Raw genomic sequence first — 21,411 nt, 5'->3', positions numbered from 1 at the left:
GAACATAACGAGATTCAACAACTGAGACATAAACTAAACAAGTCCCCACAGACATGTGACCAACAGAAATGGAATAATGTGTCCCTGAACAAAGAGGGGGTCAAAATCAAAAATCAAAAGTAACAGTCAGTATCAAGTGTGGCCACCAGCTGCATTAAGTACTGCAGTGCATCTCCTCCTCATGGACTACACCAGATTTGCCAGTTCTTGCTGTTAGATGTTACCCCACTCTTCCATCAAAGCACCTGCAAGTTCCCGGACATTTCTGAGGGGAATGGCCCTAGCCCTCACCATCCGATCCAACAGGTCCCAGACGTGCTCAATGGGATTGAGATCAGGGCTCTTCGCTGGCCATGGCAGAACACTGACATTCCTGTCTTGCAGGAAATCACACACAGAACGAGCAGTGTGGCATTGTCATGCTGGAGGGTCATGTCAGAATGAGCCTGCAGGAAGGTTACCACATGAGGGAGGAGGATGTCTTCCCTGTAACGCACAGTGTTGAGATTTCCTGCAATGACAACAAGCTCCGATAATGCTGTGACACACCGCCCCAGACCATGACGGACCTTCCACCTCCAAATCGATCCGCTCCAGAATACAGGCCTCGGTGTAATGCTCATTCCTTCGACGATAAACACAAATCTGACCGTAATCCCTGGTGAGACCAAACCGCGACTCGTCAGAGAAGAGCACTTTTTGCCAGTCCTGTCTGGTCCAGCGACGGTGGGTTTGTGCCCATAGATGACGTTGTTGCCTGTGATGTCTGGTGAGGACCTGCCTTACAACAGGCCTACAAGCCCTCAGTCCAGCCTATTGCGGACAGTCTGTGCACTGATGGAGGGATTGTGCGTTCCTGGTGTAACTCGGGCAGTTGTTGTTGCCATCCTGTACCTGTCTCGCGGGTGTGATGCTTGGATGTACCGATCCTGTGCAGGTGTTGTTACACATGGTCTGCCACTGTGAGTATGATCAACTGTCCGTCCTGTCTCCCCGTAATGCTGTCTTAGGCGTCTCACACCACAGACATTGCAATTTATTGCCCTGGCCACATCTGCAGTCCTCATGCCTCCTTGCAGCATGCCTAATGCACATTCACGCAGATGAGCAGGGACCCTGGGCATCCTTCTTTAGTTGTTTTTCAGAGTCAGTAGAAAGGCCTCTTTAGTGTCCTAAGTTTTCATAACTGTGACCTTAATTGCCTACCGTCTGTAAGCTGTTCGTGTCTTAAAGACTGTTCCACAGGTGCATGTTCATTAATTGTTTATGGTTAATTGAACAAGCATGGGAAACAGTGTTTAACCCTTTTTTTGCTGAGTTTAGTTTTGTGTTAAATACGTGTGAAAAAAATCTATACAGTATATATTTCCTGAGCTTTCTTAGGACAGACACTTCAAAACCTTATTCCATATTATTTATTTTTTGACTGTATTTTTTGCCATTTATGAATGTGTTATTCAATGCGTTTCTATGGTCTATCGTAGTAAAGGCCAAATTCAATATGTTATCTAGGTTGTCCTAGCAGTGTCCTGAGATTGTCTTGTGGTTGCAGAAGTTCCCTAAATGATCCATAAAGCTTTGTGGTATTCCTATCCGCAGAGAACCCGGCCCACTTCCTCGTGTCTAATATAACATATTTGAGTAAAGATAGAAGACATAGTATACCAGCTAAGTAAATAACTAAACATATGTGAGATCAACCACTGTTTCCTCTTACAGCCTCGTAACGAACAGCCATAAAACAGACAAGAGGTACAAAGTTTACTGAATCTCATGATGCAGTGTGAGCAGCAGGTGTTTGTGTGTGTGTGTGTGTGTGTGTGTGTGTGTGTGTGTGTGAGAGAGAGAGAGAGAGAGAGAGCGATTTAATAACTCGTCAGTCTTCAGCAAAAGACACTGCAGCATTCATCTACTCTACTCATCACCCGTCCTATCAGGTTAGACAGACACACACACACACACACACACGGTTAATATGAGGGAACGTTTGGGACCTGTGCAGTGAAAGTATGGATGACCTGGTGAGTGTGGCCTACCTCCCTGGAGCTGGCAGCAGAGCCTGGGACTATTTTAGTCTCCACCCCTGCCTGCTGTGTGACCCTGCTGGGGCACTGCCCATCTGGAGAGAGGTAGGCATCCTCTTCTCTATTATCTCTGTAACTCGCTCCTCTTTCCAGGCTCCCCTTTCACACTTTTTCTATCTACTTCTGTCTCCAGTTCTCTCACATCCCTTCTTTCTTCCTTCCCTCCCTCCCTGCATACCAGCTCTATCTCTATCGGTCTCTCTCGCTCTCTCTCCCTCATGCCAGCATACAAAGACTGTAAGGTATAGCCAGGTTGTCAGTTGGTCCCTGAATAATGCATCTAGGTGGTTACTGTTCAGTCATTGGTTTATTGGCATGATGTAATAATGTACATATTGCCAAAGTGTACTTTGGAATTAAGTGATTACTTTAAAATATTAACAACAATAATAATCAAGATTGTCAACGGGACAATCAGTAACAACAATAACCAAGGGTCAAAATAACCATACAATGGACAATAACAATAACAATGGCATAGAGGACAAGTGCAGGTTGATTGGTCTGTCAGACACTGTCCCTCATCTTATGTCAGGCAGCAATGTAGTGCCCTGCCAACCCACATCTCTCTGCGTCCTCCCCCAACAGGACGGGTAGCCTACTCTCACTCTCAGAGAGATCTTTGAACCCTTGAATAAAGGGTTTCAAATTTGGGGAAACAGCACTCTGATTGTTTTATATTTTCTATCTCAGGTTCTGCTGTGGTGCAGTGGTTGCACAGCCTTTCCTCTACAGGGAGCCAGGTTCTGCTGTGGTGCAGTGGTTGCACAGCCTTTCCTCTACAGGGAGCCAGGTTTTCCTGTGTCTACCCTTCTCAATGGCAAGGCTGTGATCACTGAGCCTGTACTTTGTCATTGATTTTCTAAGGTTTTGATCAGTAACCATGGTCTAATAGTTTGCCACGGTGTACTGTTGATTTAGGGCCAGATGACACTGCATTTTCCTTTGTGTTTGTGCTTGTGTTTCCCAACAAGTAATGTAGTTTTGTTTTGACTGTGTTGTAATATGGTTTATTCTGATTGATTGGATGTTCTGGTCCTGAGGCTTCAGTGTGTTAGTAGAACAGGTTTGTGAACTCAGCCCCAGGACCAGCTGGATGGGAGTCCTGAGGTTTCAGTGTGTTAGTAGAACAGGTTTGTGAACTCAGCCCCAGGACCAGCTGGATGAGGGGACTGAGGCTTCAGTGTGTTAGTAGAACAGGTTTGTGAACTCAGCCCCAGGACCAGCTGGATGAGGGGACTGAGGTTTCAGTGTGTTAGTAGAACAGGTTTGTGAACTCAGCCCCAGGACCAGCTGGATGAGGGGACTGAGGTTTCAGTGTGTTAGTAGAACAGGTTTGTGAACTCCGCCCCAGGACCAGCTGGATGAGGGGACTGAGGTTTCAGTGTGTTAGTAGAACAGGTTTGTGAACTCAGCCCCAGGACCAGCTGGATGAGGGGACTGAGGTTTCAGTGTGTTAGTAGAACAGGTTTGTGAACTCAGCCCCAGGACCAGCTGGATGAGAGTCCTGAGGTTTCAGTGTGTTAGTAGAACAGGTTTGTGAACTCCGCCCCAGGACCAGCTGGATGAGGGGACTCTTTTCCTTGCTTATCTCTTGGCATTGCAGGGCTTGGTAATGATTTGAGATGGGGTCATTGTATTTTAGATGTTTCCAAAACTGAATTGCCCTTTTTTTGTTTTTATTATTTGTGGATATTGGCCTAATTCTGCCCTACATGAATTCTTTGTAGGTTTCCTCTAGACAACTAGAAGAGTCTTACAGAACTCTGCATGCACGGTTTCAATGGGTTGTTTGGGTTTCAATTGGGTGAAATCTTGTTTTGCAAGTGGAACCCACACCTCACTGTCATAAAGTGCAATTGGTTCAATAACACATTAAATTCGTTTAAACCAATTTTTTATTGGTATTTGAATTTAAATGAGTTTTTTAATGGCGTATAATGCCTTCTCTCAGTTCATTCACTGCCTCATTAAGGTGTCCAGTAGAGCTTATATTTAAACCTATGTAATTGTAGTGTGTGCAGTACTCTATATATTTAAACCTATGTAATTGTAGTGTGTGCAGTACTCTATATATTTAAACCTAAGTAATTGTAGTGTGTGCAGTACTCTATATATTTAAACATAAGTCATTGTAGTGTGTGCAGTACTCTATATATTTAAACCTAAGTCATTGTAGTGTGTGCAGTACTCTATATATTTAAACATAAGTCATTGTAGTGTGTGCAGTACTCTATATATTTAAACCTAAGTCATTGTAGTGTGTGCAGTACTCTATATATTTAAACATAAGTCATTGTAGTGTGTGCAGTACTCTATATATTTAAACCTAAGTAATTGTAGTGCAGTAGTCTATATATTTTGTACCAATTGAGAACTTTGGTCTAAGTCCCTGAGATCTCGATCTTCTCTGGAAAATCATTATTTTACTGTTTTTGGGGTTTACTGCTCCAGCAGGTCCAGGCTCTGCTGTAGGCCATGTGCTGTGGGTGACAGCAGGCACATGTCATATATGTAGAGCAGGCATTTAACCTCTGAACTGTGGAGACTAACACTAGGGGCTGAGGATTTTTCTAGAATAGTGCCTAATTGGTTGATGTAAATATTGAAGAGCATGGGGCTGAGAATGCAACCCTGGCGAAAAGCCCTGACCCTGGTTAAACAATTATTACATTTTCCTGCGAATTTTGATGCTGCACGTGTTGATTTAATTCTGTCATATATTTTACTCCCTACACCAGTTTCGATGACTTTGTAGAACAGTCCTGTATGCCAAATAGAATCAAACGCTTTTTAGAAGTCAATAAAGCAAATGTATATTTTGGTATTATTTTAGTGGACATGTTTATCTATCAGGGTGTGTAGGGTGTAACTATGATTGGTTGTGCAATGTTTTGGTATAAATCCAATTTGGCTTTTACTCAAGACATTGTGTTTATTAAGGAAGTTTAGAACTCTTACATGTATAATACTACAGAAAGCCTTCCCCAGGTTACTGTTCACATAAATTCAACCAAATATGATATTTACCAATTTTGAGGGGATCAATTCGATTTTGTAGTTTGGATTTGTACCAAATGATCAATCCTCCAGAGTCTCTGCTTCTATTGACAGAGCTGTGTTTCTTTGTTTAGCGTGATTACCTCTGTAGCCTGTGGGACAGTGAGTGACAATGTCTGCCTTATACCATGTCTCCTGCAGAATGATGTGACATCAACATCTTTAAGATTTTTGTTGAACTGCAGTGCTAAACTCTTCAGTCCAAAGGTTGAGGAGTCTAGGCCCTGTGATTTCATGTTGCAAGAAGAAAGAATAACACTGTACAAAAATACAGTAACTATTAACTGCTAAGTTGTTAAGGATAACAGCAAGCATTCCTTCTCTTTTGCTCACGTTTCGTGCAAAAGTTGTGTGACAAAAAAATTGTCAGAGACTCCAGTCACCCAAGTCATAGACTGTTCTCTCTACTATCACACGGCAAGCAGTACCAGAGTGCCAAGTCTAGGTCCAGAAGGCTCCTTAACAGCTTCTACCCCCCCAAGCCATAAGACTGCTGAACAGTTAATCAGATGGCCACCGGACTATTTACATTGACCCCCCCCCCCCCTTTGTTTTGACACTGCTGCTACTCGCTGTTTATTATCTATGCATAGTCACTTTACAAATGACCTCGACTAACCTTTAGCCCCACACATTGACTCTGCACCGGTACTCCCTGTATATAGCCTCCACATTGCCTCTGTACTGGTACCCCCTGTATATAGCCTCCACATTGACTCTGTACCGGTACCCCCTGTATATAGTCTCCACATTGACTCTGTACTGGTACCCCCTGTATATAGCCTCCACATTGACTCTGTACTGGTACCCCCTGTATATAGCCTCCACATTGACTCTGTACTGGTACCCTCTGTATATAGCCTCCACATTGACTCTGTACCGGTACCCCCTGTATATAGCCTCCACATTGACTCTGTACTGGTACCCCCTGTATATAGCCTCCACATTGACTCTGTACCGGTACCCCCTGTATATAGCCTCCACATTGACTCTGTACTGGTACCCCCTGTATATAGCCTCCACATTGACTCTGTACTGGTACCCCCTGTATATAGCCTCCACATTGACTCTGTACTGGTACCCCCTGTATATAGCCTCCACATTGACTCTGTACTGGTACCCCCTGTATATAGCCTCCACTTTGACTCTGTACTGGTACCCCCTGTATATAGCCTCCACATTGACTCTGTACTGGTACCCCCTGTATATAGCCTCCACATTGACTCTGCACTGGTACCCCCTGTATATAGCCTCCACATTGACTCTGTACTGGTACCCCCTGTATATAGCCTCCACTTTGACTCTGTACTGGTACCCCCTGTATATAGCCTCCACTTTGACTCTGTACTGGTACCCCCTGTATATAGCCTCCACATTGACTCTGTACTGGTACCCCTTGTATATAGCCTCCACTTTGACTCTGTACTGGTACTCCATGTATATAGCCTCCACATTGACTCTGTACTGGTACCCCCTGTATATAGCCTCCACTTTGACTCTGTACTGGTACCCCCTGTATATAGTCTCCACATTGACTCTGTACTGGTACCCCCTGTATATAGCCTCCACTTTGACTCTGTACTGGTACTCCATGTATATAGCCTCCACATTGACTCTGTACTGGTACCCCCTGTATATAGCCTCCACATTGACTCTGTACTGGTACCCCCTGTATATAGCCTCCACATTGACTCTGTACTGGTACCCCCTGTATATAGCCTCCACATTGACACGGTACCAGTACCCCCTGTATATAGCCTCCACATTGACTCTGTACTGGTACTCCCTGTATATAGCCTCCACTTTGACTCTGTACTGGTACCTCCTGTATATAGCCTCCACATTGACTCTGTACCGGAACCCCCTGTATATAGCCTCCACATTGACTCTGTACTGGTACCCCCTGTATATAGCCTCCACATTGACTCTGTACTGGTACCCCCTGTATATAGCCTCCACTTTGACTCTGTACTGGTACCCCCTGTATATAGCCTCCACATTGACTCGGTATCAGTACCTCCTGTATATAGCCTCCACATTGACTCTGTACTGGTACTCCCTGTATATAGCCTCCACTTTGACTCTGTACTGGTACCCCCTGTATATAGCCTCCACATTGACTCTGTACTGGTACCCCCTGTATATAGCCTCCACATTGACACGGTACCAGTACCCCCTGTATATAGCCTCCACATTGACTCTGTACTGGTACTCCCTGTATATAGCCTCCACTTTGACTCTGTACTGGTACCCCCTGTATATAGCCTCCACATTGACTCTGTACCGGAACCCCCTGTATATAGCCTCCACATTGACTCTGTACTGGTACCCCCTGTATATAGCCTCCACATTGACTCTGTACTGGTACCCCCTGTATATAGCCTCCACTTTGACTCTGTACTGGTACCCCCTGTATATAGCCTCCACATTGACTCGGTATCAGTACCTCCTGTATATAGCCTCCACATTGACTCTGTACTGGTACTCCCTGTATATAGCCTCCACTTTGACTCTGTACTGGTACCCCCTGTATATAGCCTCCACATTGACTCTGTACCGGAACCCCCTGTATATAGCCTCCACATTGACTCTGTACTGGTACCCCCTGTATATAGCCTCCACATGGACTCTGTACTGGTACCCCCTGTATATAGCCTCCACTTTGACTCTGTACTGGTACCCCCTGTATATAGCCTCCACATTGACTCGGTATCAGTACCTCCTGTATATAGCCTCCACATTGACTCTGTACTGGTACCCCCTGTATATAGCCTCCACATTGACTCTGTACTGGTACTCCATGTATATAGCCTCCACATTGACTCTGTACTGGTACCCCCTGTATATAGCCTCCACATTGACTCTGTACTGGTACCCCCTGTATATAGCCTCCACATTGACACGGTACCGGTACCCCCTGTATATAGCCTCCATATTGACTCTGTACCGTAACACCCTGTATATAGCCTCCACATTGACTCTGTACCGGTACCCCCTGTATATAGCCTCCACATTGACTCTGTACCGTAACCCCCTTTATAGAACCTCCATATTGACTCTGTACTGTAACACCCTGTATAAATCCTCGTTATTGATATGTAAATGTATTGTGCTACTTTTTGATTGATTCGATTTTTTAAACTTTGGTATATTTAGTAAATATTTTATTAACTCTATTTATTGAAATGCATTGTTGGTTAAGGGCTTGTAAGTAAGCATTTCACTGTAATGTCTACACCTGTTGTATTCAGCACATGACAATTACAATTTTATTGTGTGTGTGTGTGTGTGTGTGTTTGTTTGTGTGTGTGTGTGTGTTTGTGTGTGTGTGTGAGAGTGTGTTTGTGTGAGAGTGTGTGTGTGTGTTTGTGTGAGAGAGAGAGAGTGTGTGTGTGTGTGTGTGTGTGTGTGTGTGTGTGTGTGTGTGTGTGTGTGTGTGTGTGTGTGTGTGTGTGTGTGTGTGTGTGTGTGTGTGTGTGTGTGTGTGTGAGTGTGTGTGTGTGTTTACTGGATGTACTGGAGGAGATGTTTTATCTCACTCAATCCTACAGAATTCTCCTGTCCTCTGAGGGCCTCCACACAGCTGTGCTGGTCCTGCTGTTGGGCCCCGTGGAGGGGGGCCAGGTCTGGGCCAGGGGGCTGCCTCTCTGGTCTGGTAGAGGTGGTGGTCTGGTGTGGGGTAGTAGACTGGGCCCGGTCTAATCTTGAGGCTTTCTCTCTCGCTTAATTCAATTTCAATTCAAAGGGGTTTATTGACATGGGAAACATATGTTTACATTGCCGAAGCAAGTGAAATAGATACTAAACAAAAGTGAAATAAATAAAAATCATAAATTAACAGTAAACATTACACTCACAAAAGTTTCAAAAGAATAAAGACATTCCAAATGTCATAGCATGTACAGTGTTGTAACAATGTGCAAATAGTTGAAGTCACTAGCCACTTTAAACTATGCCACTTTATGTTTATATACCCTACATTAATCATCTCATATGTATATACTGTACTCTATACCATCTACTGCATCTTGCCTATGCCGTTCTGTACCATCACTCATTCATATATCTTTATGTACATATTCTTTATCCCTTTACACTTGTGTGTATAAGGTAGCAGTTGTGGAATTGTTAGGTTAGATTACTCGTTGGTTATTACTGCTTTGTCGGAACTAGAAGCACAAGCATTTCACTACACTCGCATTAACATCTGCTAACCATGTGTATGTGACAAATAACATTTGATTTGATATGATTTGAAGCACAAAAGGGAAAATAAATAAACATAAATATGGGTTGTATTTACAATGGTGTTTGTGCTTCACTGATTTCCCTTTTCTTGTTGTAGAAGTTAACGGCTATTTTCTGGATTTTGATCATTAGTGGGTATCATCCTAATTCTGCTCTGGTTGCATTCTTTGGTGTTTTATGTTGTACACAAGGAAGGTTGTGCGGAATTGGGTGTTTGTCCCGTTTTGTGAATTCTTGGTTGGTGAGCGGACCCCATGCCTCACAACCATAAACGGCAATGGGTTCTATAACTGAAGATCCTAATTGGGATGTTGAATTGTATGTTCCTTTAGATGCCTTCTCTCTCTCTCTCTCTCTCTCTCTCTCTCTCTCTCTCTCTCTCAATTTCAATTTCAATTTCAATTCAATTCAATTCAAGGGCTTTATTGGCATGGGAAACATGTGTTAACATTGCCAAAGCAAGTGAGGTAGATAATATATAAAGTGAAATAAACAATAAAAATTAACAGTAAACATTACACATACAGAAGTTTCAAAACAATAAAGACATTACAAATGTCATATATATATATATATATATATATATATATATATATACAGTGTTTTAACAATGTACAATGGTGTGTGTTCTTCACTGGTTGCCCTTTTCTCGTGGCAACAGGTCACAAATCTTGCTGCTGTGATGGCACACTGTGGAATTTCACCCAGTAGATATGGGAGTTTATCAAAATTGGATTTGTTTTCGAATTCTTTGTGGATCTGTGTAATCTGAGGGAAATATGTATCTCTAATATGGTCATACATTGGGCAGGAGGTTAGGAAGTGCAGCTCAGTTTCCACCTCATTTTGTGGGCAGTGAGCACATAGCCTGTCTTCTCTTGAGAGCCATGTCTGCCTACGGCGGCCTTTCTCAATAGAAAGGCTATGCTCACTGAGTCTGTACATAGTCAAAGCTTTCCTTAATTTTGGGTCAGTCACAGTGGTCAGGTATTCTGCCGCTGTGTACTCTCTGTGTAGGGCCAAATAGCATTCTAGTTTGCTCTGTTTTTTTGTTAATTCTTTCCAATGTGTCAGGTAATTATCTTTTTCTTTTCTCATGATTTGGTTGGGTCTAATTGTGCTGCTGTCCTGGGGCTCTGTATGGTGTGTTTGTGTTTGTGAACAGAGCCCCAGGACCAGCTTGCTTAGGGGACTCTTCTCCAGGTTCATCTCTCTGTAGGTGATGGCTTTGTTATGGAAGGTTTGGGAATCGCTTCCTTTTCGGTGCTTATAGATGGTCTCTCTCTCTCTGATGGTAAGTTGTCAACCACTGGTCAATCGTGCACTTGATAGTTATTTTCTACTTGATTTGATGTTGAGAGGTAGGCTACGCTACATTTTCATATAGCTGTTGTGTATTTTATTTGTAATTATTAAACATTTGTATTTAACCTTTATTTATACAGGTTTTAATCAGATAAAATCATTTTTTCAAGAGAGACTCCACATCTAACACCAGCAGTCCATCAAGCAATAACTTTGTAGGGCAAGCTATCTGCACAACAGTAGCAACAATCGAAGATAACGTTGCACATTTAATCCAACATCATAAATGTCGACTATGTGTTTGAGTGTTTCAGAGAAAGTTTTCTTTTTTAGCTCAGCTGCAGTTGAAAAAGTAATAAGATGAGAACGTTTATAGAATTAAACCACATTGCCACTCACCGGTGTGTTGGATGCGTCATAAAAAAAAATCAACCAATCAGTGAGCGACGTCGAGAAACGGGGTGCCTGAGACGTTTAAAGCAGGAACATGGCGACTCTCCGAAGAGACTACGGAGAGTGGCGATACAACCGTTTTTAAAACATATAGTTACGCCTCGTGCAATGTGGCGGGATTAGCACAAGCCTCGACACCCACAACATTGTAAACTATGTTTGCAGAGGTAAGTTCATACTCGCTCAAAGGCGTGTCTATAGTTTGTTTTCTGCCCCTTGGCAGGTGACAGCGAGATAGCCACATAGCTGGCTAACCGTTTAGCATCGGATCACAGGTAAACAGGAAGACGAGCACAGACAAACTTGTCTGTTTTGAAAAAGCCTCTTTGCTAACTCGGTGTTTGTCAGTCCAGGATTAGACAGCTAATACGATGAGCTGAAGTTATCCTTAGTGACAACACTGTGCTGGAATTAGCTTGTTGGCTAGGTTAAATAACCGACGTTATGCGATCACATGAGTTGTAACGACGTTGCAAGAGAATGTCTTTAGCTCAGGTGAGAATGGAATGGGCGCGTCCCAAAATAGTTAGTTGGCTAGCAACATCGATGCCTGTTGCCCTATTTGCCTCCTGGCTACATATATCTCCGCCTGCTAGTTAACTAGTTAAAGGGGAACTCCACTCAACTATATTTAGGGATGTTTTTTCATCGTTAGTCCACTGTTGATACAGTCCCGAAATGTCTTGCGTGTCAGCAGTCAAGTATTGAAGATATTGGACTTTGAAGAAGTAAAGTCACTGACCTCATCACCAACTACCTTCAGCGCTATTGGACTACAGTCCGGGGGGATCCTGACACTCGTTCTGAACATTAAAACACATCTCTTGCTGTACGGTTTTGGAAACATAGGAAGAGATCTTTAAAACATAAAGAAAAAAGAAAACAAGTTTAATTACTACACACCTTTTTATAGGAGTAGGGTTAGTGTTCCCACAACGGAAGACAGAGGCGGCCGCCTGTGTTAATTCGCTGTCTAGCGTGCTCTGAACATCTCTGTGGAAGCATAACTGTGGAGGAAGTGTATGTAGTAAATCAACTGGAGGCACACACTGAGTATGGATCTGTTCAAAACTTCTACAGTAAGTGTGTATTTAAAAAATATATATATATGTATATATATGTATGTTATTTCTTGCAGATATGAAAGACGAGGGTCATATCAGCAGTGATTCCTCTGGAAGAATGTGTAGCATTGAGGTCATAGGGGGTGGGGAGTTATGTAGAAGGACTGAGAATCTCACTTCTGATGTCTTTCTACTCCAAATTGAATGAAAATAAAATGATGCTGATGTAACAGTATAGACTTCACGTCCGTCCCCTCGCCCCGACCTGGGCGCGAACCAGGGACGCTCTGCACACGTCAACAGTCACCCTCGAAGCATCGTTATACCCATCGCTCTACAAAAGCCGCGGCCCTTGCAGAGCAAGGGGAACCACAACTTCAAGGTCTCAGAGCAAGTGACGTCACCGATTAAAACGCTATTTAGAGCGCACCACCGCTAACTAGCTAGCAATTTCACAACGGCTACACTGACATCATCTAAAATATGATATCTACCTCCAGAAATGAGCCCTATAACAAATTGGTACAGTTATTTGTTTAAATCAGGTATGCTATTAGCAATAAGCATTATTACCTGTTGGAAACCTCCCTAAAGGGGGAAACTAAAAATAAATCTTCTCTCAGCTTCAATGTGACAATGGCGAGAGCTATTGAGACAGAGAGAAGCAAATTTGATGAAGCACCGCCGTCTTTCAAATCCGCCGTGCGGGAACAGTGTTCAATACGATGACGGGGGTACGAAGACCGTAAACAGAGTACAATCTGCAGGCATTGCTTTGCCACCGTCCGGCTACTCCAGTGGAAGCACTTCTAACATGAAGTGTCATTTACGCGGCCGTCACTCGGCCGTATCCCTTGCAGGTGAAGCTGGAGCAAGGAGAGTCCGCTCGTTAGCGAAAACACGCTCTCGCTGCTGCCTTCCAGTGACAAATGAAAGCAGTGGGAGTGTTCATAGCCAAAGATTTGCAGCCCTATTCGGTGGCTGACTCGGGATTTCGACACCCGATTCATTTGTTTTTTGTTGCCACGTTACAATGTCCCCTCCCATACACATTTCAGCAGCGAAGTAATTCCCAAACTCTTATGAAACATCACGGAGAAAAATTGAAAAGGAATTGACACAGGCACCCTATCTAGCTCTCTCCACTGACAGTTGGACCTCCAGAGCAACTCAAAGCTACCTCTCTGTGACGGTTCGCTGTCTACTCGAAGCTACCTCTCTGTGACGGTTCGCTGTGTACTCGAAGCTACCTCTCTGTGACGGTTCGCTGTGTACTCGAAGCTACCTCTCTGTGACGGTTCGCTGTGTACTCGAAGCTACCTCTCTGTGACGGTTCACTGTGTTCATCGAAGCTACCTCTCTGTGACGGTTCGCTGTGTACTCGAAGCTACCGCTCTGTGACGGTTCACTGTGTACTCGAAGCTACCGCTCTGTGACGGTTCACTGTGTACTCGAAGCTACCGCTCTGTGACGGTTCACTGTTTACTCGAAGCTACCGCTCTGTGACGGTTCACTGTTTACTCGAAGCTACCTCTCTGTGACGGTTCACTGTGTACTCGAAGCTACCGCTCTGTGACGGTTCACTGCGTACTCGAAGCTACCGCTCTGTGACGGTTCGCTGCGTACTCGAAGATACCTCTCTGTGACGGTTCACTGTGTACTGGATCGTGAGATGAAGAGCTACATGTTAACTCCTCCCCTGTATGAGAGTCATACATGTGCACACTTTTCTTAAATATATAGATACTGAAACTGTACCGTGGACCACAAACCGTGATGCGTACTGAACCGTGGGCCCACTGTACCATTGTATCCCCAGTATGGTGGGCCTCATCTAGTTATATCTGCTGATAAAGTCCCTCTCCTATGTAACATCTCTCTGCTGTGAGATTATATCTAATACCTCCACTGTATCTGCTTGTACTCAGTAACTGCTAATATGTAACACTCTGATTACTAGCAGTTCTATATATGACCTCTCTAGGTAAGGTAAGGCTATGGCCGACTGGCACATTGTCTCCAGTTAGTCTGGGGTGTTATGGAAGAGGGAGAGCGTGGTGTTGTGCCAGATATCACAACCCTCTTACAGGCGGTGCCTTTCTGTTTCTCAAACCCTCTTAACAAGTCACTGTTAAAATGACCTGGGTCGAACTCCGGAGGCATATAATCAAATCCCATTTTATTTGTCACGTGCTTAGTCTACCACCTGTTGTTTACAATCTGTCCTGAGCCGTGCAGGTGTAAGAGGTAATGAAGGTAGATGCAGTATGTACATATAGGTAGGGATAAAGTGACTAGGCAACAGGATAGAAAATAAATAGTAGCAGCAGTGTATGTGATGAGTCAAGTTAGTGCAAAAAGGGTCAATGCAGATAGTCGCTATCGGTGAACATTTTAAATAACTATTTTAGCAGTCTTATGGCTTGGAAGTAGAAGCTGTTCAGGGTCCTGTTGGTTCCAGGCTTGGTGCATCAGTACCGCTTGCTGTGGGGTAGCAGAGAGACTTGGGTGCCTCCAGGCTTTCACCACCGTGCCGGGGGACAACCCTGCTACAGTGTGCCGGTGCCTGACTGAATACAACCCAACAGCACAGTTTCCAGGCAGACTGAAGGGAGATTGTTGTTGTGGTGTAGCTGGTGTTAGTGTAATATAGATCCTCACTGAGATGTGTTCGTCTCACAGCTAAATCTCATTCATCTGTCTTAATCAAAGCTTAGTGACAGGGATGCGCCAATCCATCAGAGCTGCCCCTCCGCACACGCGGCCTGCATCAGCCTGGGGTCACCCTTGAAAGCTTTAACAGTCCACAGTCTATGGGAGAAGCATGAGCATTAAGCCCAGTATACATCATCATACTGAGCCCCCCCCCAGCCCAGCTCCCTCCCCTCTCTCTGGGATATCAACTCACTTTCTCAGAGGAGAGCTTTAATGTGCGAAGTTAATTCCTCACTAAATAAACCCTAACCCCTCACTCACTCACTAAACCCTAACCCCTCACTCACTCACTCTCACTCACTAAACCCTAACCCCTCACTCACTCACTCACTAAACCCTAACCACTCTCTAAACCCTAACCCCTCACTCACTCAGTCACTAAACCCTAACCCTTCAATCACTCACTAAACCCTAACCCCCTCACTCACTAAACCCTAACCCCTCACTCACTAAACCCTAACCCCTCACTCACTAAACCCTAACCCCTCACTCACTAAACCCTAACCCCTCACTCACTAAACCCTAACCCCTAACCCCTCACTCACTCACTAAACCCTAACCCCTCACTCACTCACTCACTCACTAAACCCTAACCCCTCACTCACTCACTAAACCCTAACCCCTCACTCACTCACTCACTAAACCCTAACCACTCACTCACTAAACCCTAACCCCTCACTCACTCACTAAACCCTAACCCCTCACTCACTCACTAAACCCTAACCCCTCACTCACTCACTCAACCCTAACCACTCACTCACTAAACCATAACCCCTCACTCACTAAACCCCTCACTCAACCCCTCACTAAACCCTGACCCCTTGCTAACATTAGTAACTCCTCACTGTGGAGGGGGCTGTGCCGCTGACAGAGCTGAAACATGCATTCTCTAACCCCAGTGACCTCTTACCCCTAACCCCAGTGACCTCTTACCCCTAACCCCAGTGACCTCTTACCCCTAACCCCAGTGACTCCTTACCCCTAACTGTTTCCACTGTTTGCAATGTAAAACATTTTTTTTACAAAATCAGAGGTAAATAAATCACCCCATCCTTTAATTCTCCTGCCCCCTAAACAACTTAATGTGAAAATGTGCGTGATATTCTAAGAATGTATTTGTTTTGGGCCCAGATTCATGGTTTGTGTAACATCGTAGCCTCTAGAGCAACGTGTGGCCATTGTGTGAGTGTGAGAGAGCGCAAGATCTGTCTTTCGTAGAAGTAGAATGAGATTCACTTTCAATGATCTTTGTATGCAATGCTTTACATATAGGGGATTTTAGATTTTTATTTATTATTGTCATGCATTCCGGTACCTAAGAGAACAACAGCAAAGGACCTTGTGACGATGCTGGAGGAAACGGGTACAAAAGTATCTATATATCCACAGTAAAACAAGTCCTTTATCGACATAACCTGAAAGGCCGCTCAGTAAGGAAGAAGCCAGTGCTCCAAAACCGCCATAAAAAAGCCAGACTACAGTTTGCAACAGGACATGGGGACAAAGATTGTACTTTTTGGAGAAATATTCTCTGGTCTGATGAAACAAAAATAGAACTGTTTGGCCATAATGACCATCATTATGTTTGGAGGGGAAAGGGGGAGGCTTGCAAGCCGAAGAACACCATCCCAGCTGTGAAGCATCATGTTGTGAGGGTGCACTTAATGTTGTGAGGGACTGGTGCACTTAACAAAAGGGATGGCATCATGAGAAAATACAATTTTGTGAATATATTGAAGCAACATCTCAATACATCAGTCAGGAAGTTAAAGCTTGGTCGCAAATGGGTCTTCCAAATGGACAATGACCCCAAGCATACTTCCAAAGTTGTAGCAAAATGGCTTAAGGACAACAAAGTCCAGGTATTGGAGTGGCCATCACAAAGCCCTGACCTCAATCCTATAGAACATTTGTGGGCAGAACTGAAAAGCGTGTGCAAGCAAGGAGGCCTTCAATCCTGACTGTTTGTTACACCAGCTCTGTCAGGAGGAATGGGCCAAAATTCACCCAACTTATTATGGGAAGCTTGTGGAAGGCTACCAGAAACGTTTGACCCAAGTTAAACAATTTAAAGGCAATACACTCAATTAGGATTTGGTAGCATGTAAACTTCTGACCCACTGGGAATGAGATGGAAGAAATAAAAGCTGAAATAAATAATTCTCTCTACTATTATTCTGACATTTCTCATTCTTAAAATAAAGTGGTGATCCTAACTGACCTAAGACACGGACTTGTTGCTAGGATTTAATGTCTGGAATTGTGAAACTGAGTTTAAATGTATTTGGCTGAGGTGTATGTAAACTCCCAACTTCAACTGTATATATCATTACATGCAAGTCATAAAATGGATGTTGCAACTAGTGTTGCACATTTTGGGGAATATTCAGAGGTGGTAACTTTCCATGGGAATTAACGTTAATATATGGGAATTAACGGGAATATGGGAATGAATGACAATGTAAGCAAATTAATGTTAATAGTATTTTAATGTAATGTTTTTTTGCATTGGATATATGTATCATATATGGAGACAGAAACCTAAACATTTTACCTTATCATAAGTAGACATAATAGAATCCAATAGAAAAAAAAAAACTTTAGTTACGAATTTAACTTCAATTAAATGAGTTGACTCTCCCAAAAACTTTTTCGACATGCATCTGTAAAATGATAGTCTAAAAACTAAAGCTTTGGTTGTCTTCCCCTTAGGCTTCCATGTCTTCTCCCTGGACCTCCTCAATGTCCACCTCTTGAACATCAGACTCTGAGGCCTCATCTTCACTGTCACTCTCCAACCTTGTTGAGGATGGCTCGTTGTCAGGCTCAAAAATCTTTAAATTTGTCCAGATGGCCACCGATTTTTCAACCCTTGGTTGGTCAGCCTGTTGCTTGCTTTGGTGTGTGTGTTCCCAAGCAAGGACCTGTTGCGCTCTGAGGTGGCTGATGTTGGTGGGATTTGGAGAATGATGGAAGCAACAGGGGAAAGAACCTCAGATCCACAAAGTCCCTTCCACCAGGTGGCTGATGAGATATGTTGGCACAACTGCCATATTGCATCTCCATCCCTAAGCCCTTGCTTGGAAGTGTACTTCGCCAGACTGCCAAGAACCTTGCCCTCATCCAGGCCAAGGTGGTGAGACACGGTATTGATGACACCATAGCCCTTGTTGATCTCTGTACCAGACAGGATGCTCTTGCCAGCATACTTGGGGTCCAACATGTACGCTGCGGCATGTATGGGGTTCAGGCAGGAGTCTTCAGGATTTTTGATGTATTTCAGAACTGTAGTTTCTTGTTGCTTGGAGCAACAGTGAAGTGGGCAGGGCAGTATAGATTTCTTCCCTTACATCTGCAAGCAGAGTCTGAACATCAGACAGGATGGCATTGTCTCCCTCAATCCGTGCAATGGTTATTGCTATAGGTTTCAGGAGTTTCAGGCTGCTTACCACTCTCTCCCAAAATACATCATCCAGGAGGATCCTCTTGATGGGGCTGTCCATATCGGCAGACTGTGACATGGCCATTTCTTGGAGAGGTTCTTCTCCTCCAGAAGACTGTCACACATGATGACAACACCACCTCAACGGGTGTTGCTGGGCAGCTTCAATGTGGTGCTCTTATTCTTCTCACTTTGCTTGGTGAGATAGATTGTTGATATAACTTGATGACCCTTCACCTACCTAACCATTTCCTTGCCTCTCTTGTAGAGTGTAGCCATTATTTTCAGTGCCATCATGTCCTTGAGGATCAGATTTAATGCATGTGCAACACAGCCAATGGGTGTGATGAGAGGGTAGGACTCCTCCACTTTAGACCAAGACTCTTCATGTTCATAGCATTGTCTTTCACCAGTGCAAATACTTTCTGTGGTCCAAGGTCATTGACTGCCTTCAGCTCATCTGCAATGTAAAGACCGGTGTGTCTGTTGTCCCTTGTGTCTGTGCTCTTGTAGAATACTGGTTGAGGGGTGGATGATTAATTAGTAGTTAATTATTCCTTGCCCACGAACATTTGACCACTCATCAGAGATGATTGCAATAAAGTCTGCTTTCTCTATGATTTGCTTGACCTTCACTTGAACTCTGAACTCTGCACCCAGCAAATGTGTAGATAAAACATGTCTGGTTGGAGGGGTGTATGCTGGGTGAAGAACATTCAGAAATCTCTTCCAATACACATTGCCAGTGAGCATCAGAGGTGAACCAGTTGCATACACAGCTTGAGCAAGACATTCATCAGCATTTCTCTGACTACGTTCCTCCATTGAGTCAAAAATAACTTCTGATTCCAGGAGGACCATGAGCTGTTGCTATTGATAAGGTGTCTGATTCATCATTTTCACCTCGAATAGAAGTAGAGGTTGCTTGTCAGAGGTTGCTTGTTGTGAGTGCTGAGGGAACTTTATGCACTTGGCCAGATGATTCTGCATCTTTGTTGCATTCTTCACATATGATTTGGCACAGTTTTTGCAAATGTACACAGCTTTTCCTTCTACATTAGCTGCAGTGAAATGTCTCCACACATCAGATAGTTCCCATGGCATTTTCCTGTAAAGATTAGAAAAAAATGTTCAAAAACCCCAAATACAATTCCATGTACATGTTATTTAAGCACACTTTGCTGTAGGCTACTATTTACTAGTTAACAAAAAATAATGTATGTCATATAAAATATATTCACCCCACCCAGTATTGTAATCCAAATTTACCAGAAATGTAGTCCTTGGCTCAGACAGTGTAGTAGTGTGGGCTCAATAGTATCTCATTAGTGTGCAAGATCTTGAGAATCAGCTGCACATGTGATGGAATAATGCACTGTGCATGCAGAGGGTTGCAAAATCCAATTTATTTGGGGATAAGTTTAACTAAAATATACCACAAGACCTAGAATTGCCTTATTTGTATCCCACAAAAAAAGAATTTTCACCGCTATAAGCTAACTTTTTTTGGATACATTTTTAAGCAAAATTCCCCAAATTCCTGGACTTAACTTCCCATGGAAAATTTCCGGGAAAGTTTTCGACCCTTTGCAACCCCAGTTGCGACTACAGATTCTAGCTTTGAAACTCTGTTGCTCTTGTTTTGTAACCCTTCACTCTCATTTCGAATCCTTCTCTTGCGTTTGGAATGGAGGTCGACCGATTAATCGGAATGGCCGATTTAATTAGGGCTGATTTTGAAGTTTTCATGACAATTGGAAATCGGTATTTTTGGACACCGATTTGGCTGATAAAAAAAAAATGTACACCTTTATTTAATCTTTATTTAGCTAGGAAAATCAGTTAAGATATTACTAATTTATCTAGCGTGTCCTGCGTTGCATATAATCGATGCGGTGCGTATCATTGCTCCAACGTGTACCTAACCATAAACATCAACGCCTTTCTTAAAATCAATACACAGAAGTATATATTTTTAAACCTGCATATTTAGCTAAAAGAAATCCAGGTTAGCAGGCAATATTCATATGTTCTCATGTTCTGAGCAAGGAACTTAAACGTTAGCTTTCTTACATGGCACATATTGCACTTTTACTTCTCCAACACTTTGTTTTTGCATTATTTAAACCAAATTGAACATGTTTCATTATTTATTTTAGGCTAAATTGATTTTATTGATGTATTATATTAAGTTAAAATAAGTGTTCATTCAGTATTGTTGTAATTGTCATTATTACAAAAAAATTTTTTTTTTAAATCGGCCGATTTAATCGGCATCGGCTTCTTCCTTTTTGTCCTCCAATCGGTATCGGCGGTAAAATCATAATCGGTCGATCTCTAGATTGGGACCATTGGCTCTCGTCCTCTGACGTCAGACAACTGTATCATCCTCTCTGGTCTCCACCAGCCTGTTGAACAGTTGAAGGTTGAATAAAATTCCTCTCTGCCCACAATAGACTCAGTCAACTGTAAAGAGTCTCACCTATAGCTATCTGTGGTCATGCCTTGCTGTCTCGTCTCTCATACTGACACTGTAGGTTCTACTCGGTCCTTTTGGCTCAGGGCTGTTTCTGTTACACATTTAGGACTGTACACTGACTGACCAATCCCCTCTGTGTTAAGCCAGTGGAGGAGTGGATCAGCTACCTCAGCCTGTAAATATTAGATGTTAACCCTGTCGTGGTTTAGTAAGCCCTGTCATTCTCTAGCTGAAGGATGGACACTATACAGTGTCAGTATGAGAGACGAGACAGCCGGGCATGACCACAGCTATAGGTGAGGCTCTTTACAGTTGACTGAGTTGTGGGCAGAGAGGAATTTCATTCAACCTTCTCAGACCCATTTCTGTTGGAATAGTTTCCCTGAACCTTCTTGCTACCCTACATCGTCACGGAAGACATGAACATGATTGTTACGCGCAGTTCTGTTGTTTTTTGATTTGTCGTGGCTGATGACTGACTCACCGTGCTGAGCTGCTGTTTGTAATTTGTATTCTCTCACACTCGCCCCTCCCTACCGGTCTGCCCTTAATGCTGATAAG

General features: G+C 43.5%; 1 protein-coding gene across 5 annotated transcripts in view; it reads left to right on the top strand.

The window, feature by feature from the left end:
* Nucleotides 1–1,831: 1,831 nt before the first annotated feature.
* Nucleotides 1,832–21,411, top strand: part of LOC135549555 (sorting nexin-13-like) — a 71,421-nt gene continuing 51,841 nt past the window's right edge. For 2 of the 5 annotated variants that reach the window (XM_064979622.1, XM_064979620.1), the window contains exon 1: nt 1,833–2,129. In XM_064979622.1, coding sequence (XP_064835694.1) covers nt 2,010–2,129 — 120 coding nt within the window. In that variant the 5' untranslated portion in view covers nt 1,833–2,009. Of the gene's footprint in view, nt 2,130–11,153; nt 11,318–12,090; nt 12,230–21,411 lie in introns of those variants that run through there. The other 3 variants (XM_064979626.1, XM_064979624.1, XM_064979623.1) reach the window with 3 other exon arrangements.

The sequence above is a fragment of the Oncorhynchus masou genome, chromosome 12, assembly GCF_036934945.1.
Source record: "Oncorhynchus masou masou isolate Uvic2021 chromosome 12, UVic_Omas_1.1, whole genome shotgun sequence".
NCBI lineage: Eukaryota > Metazoa > Chordata > Actinopteri > Salmoniformes > Salmonidae > Oncorhynchus > Oncorhynchus masou.
The sequence above is the reverse complement of the archived record's forward strand: the minus strand, read 5'-3'. Positions and strand labels throughout refer to the sequence as shown.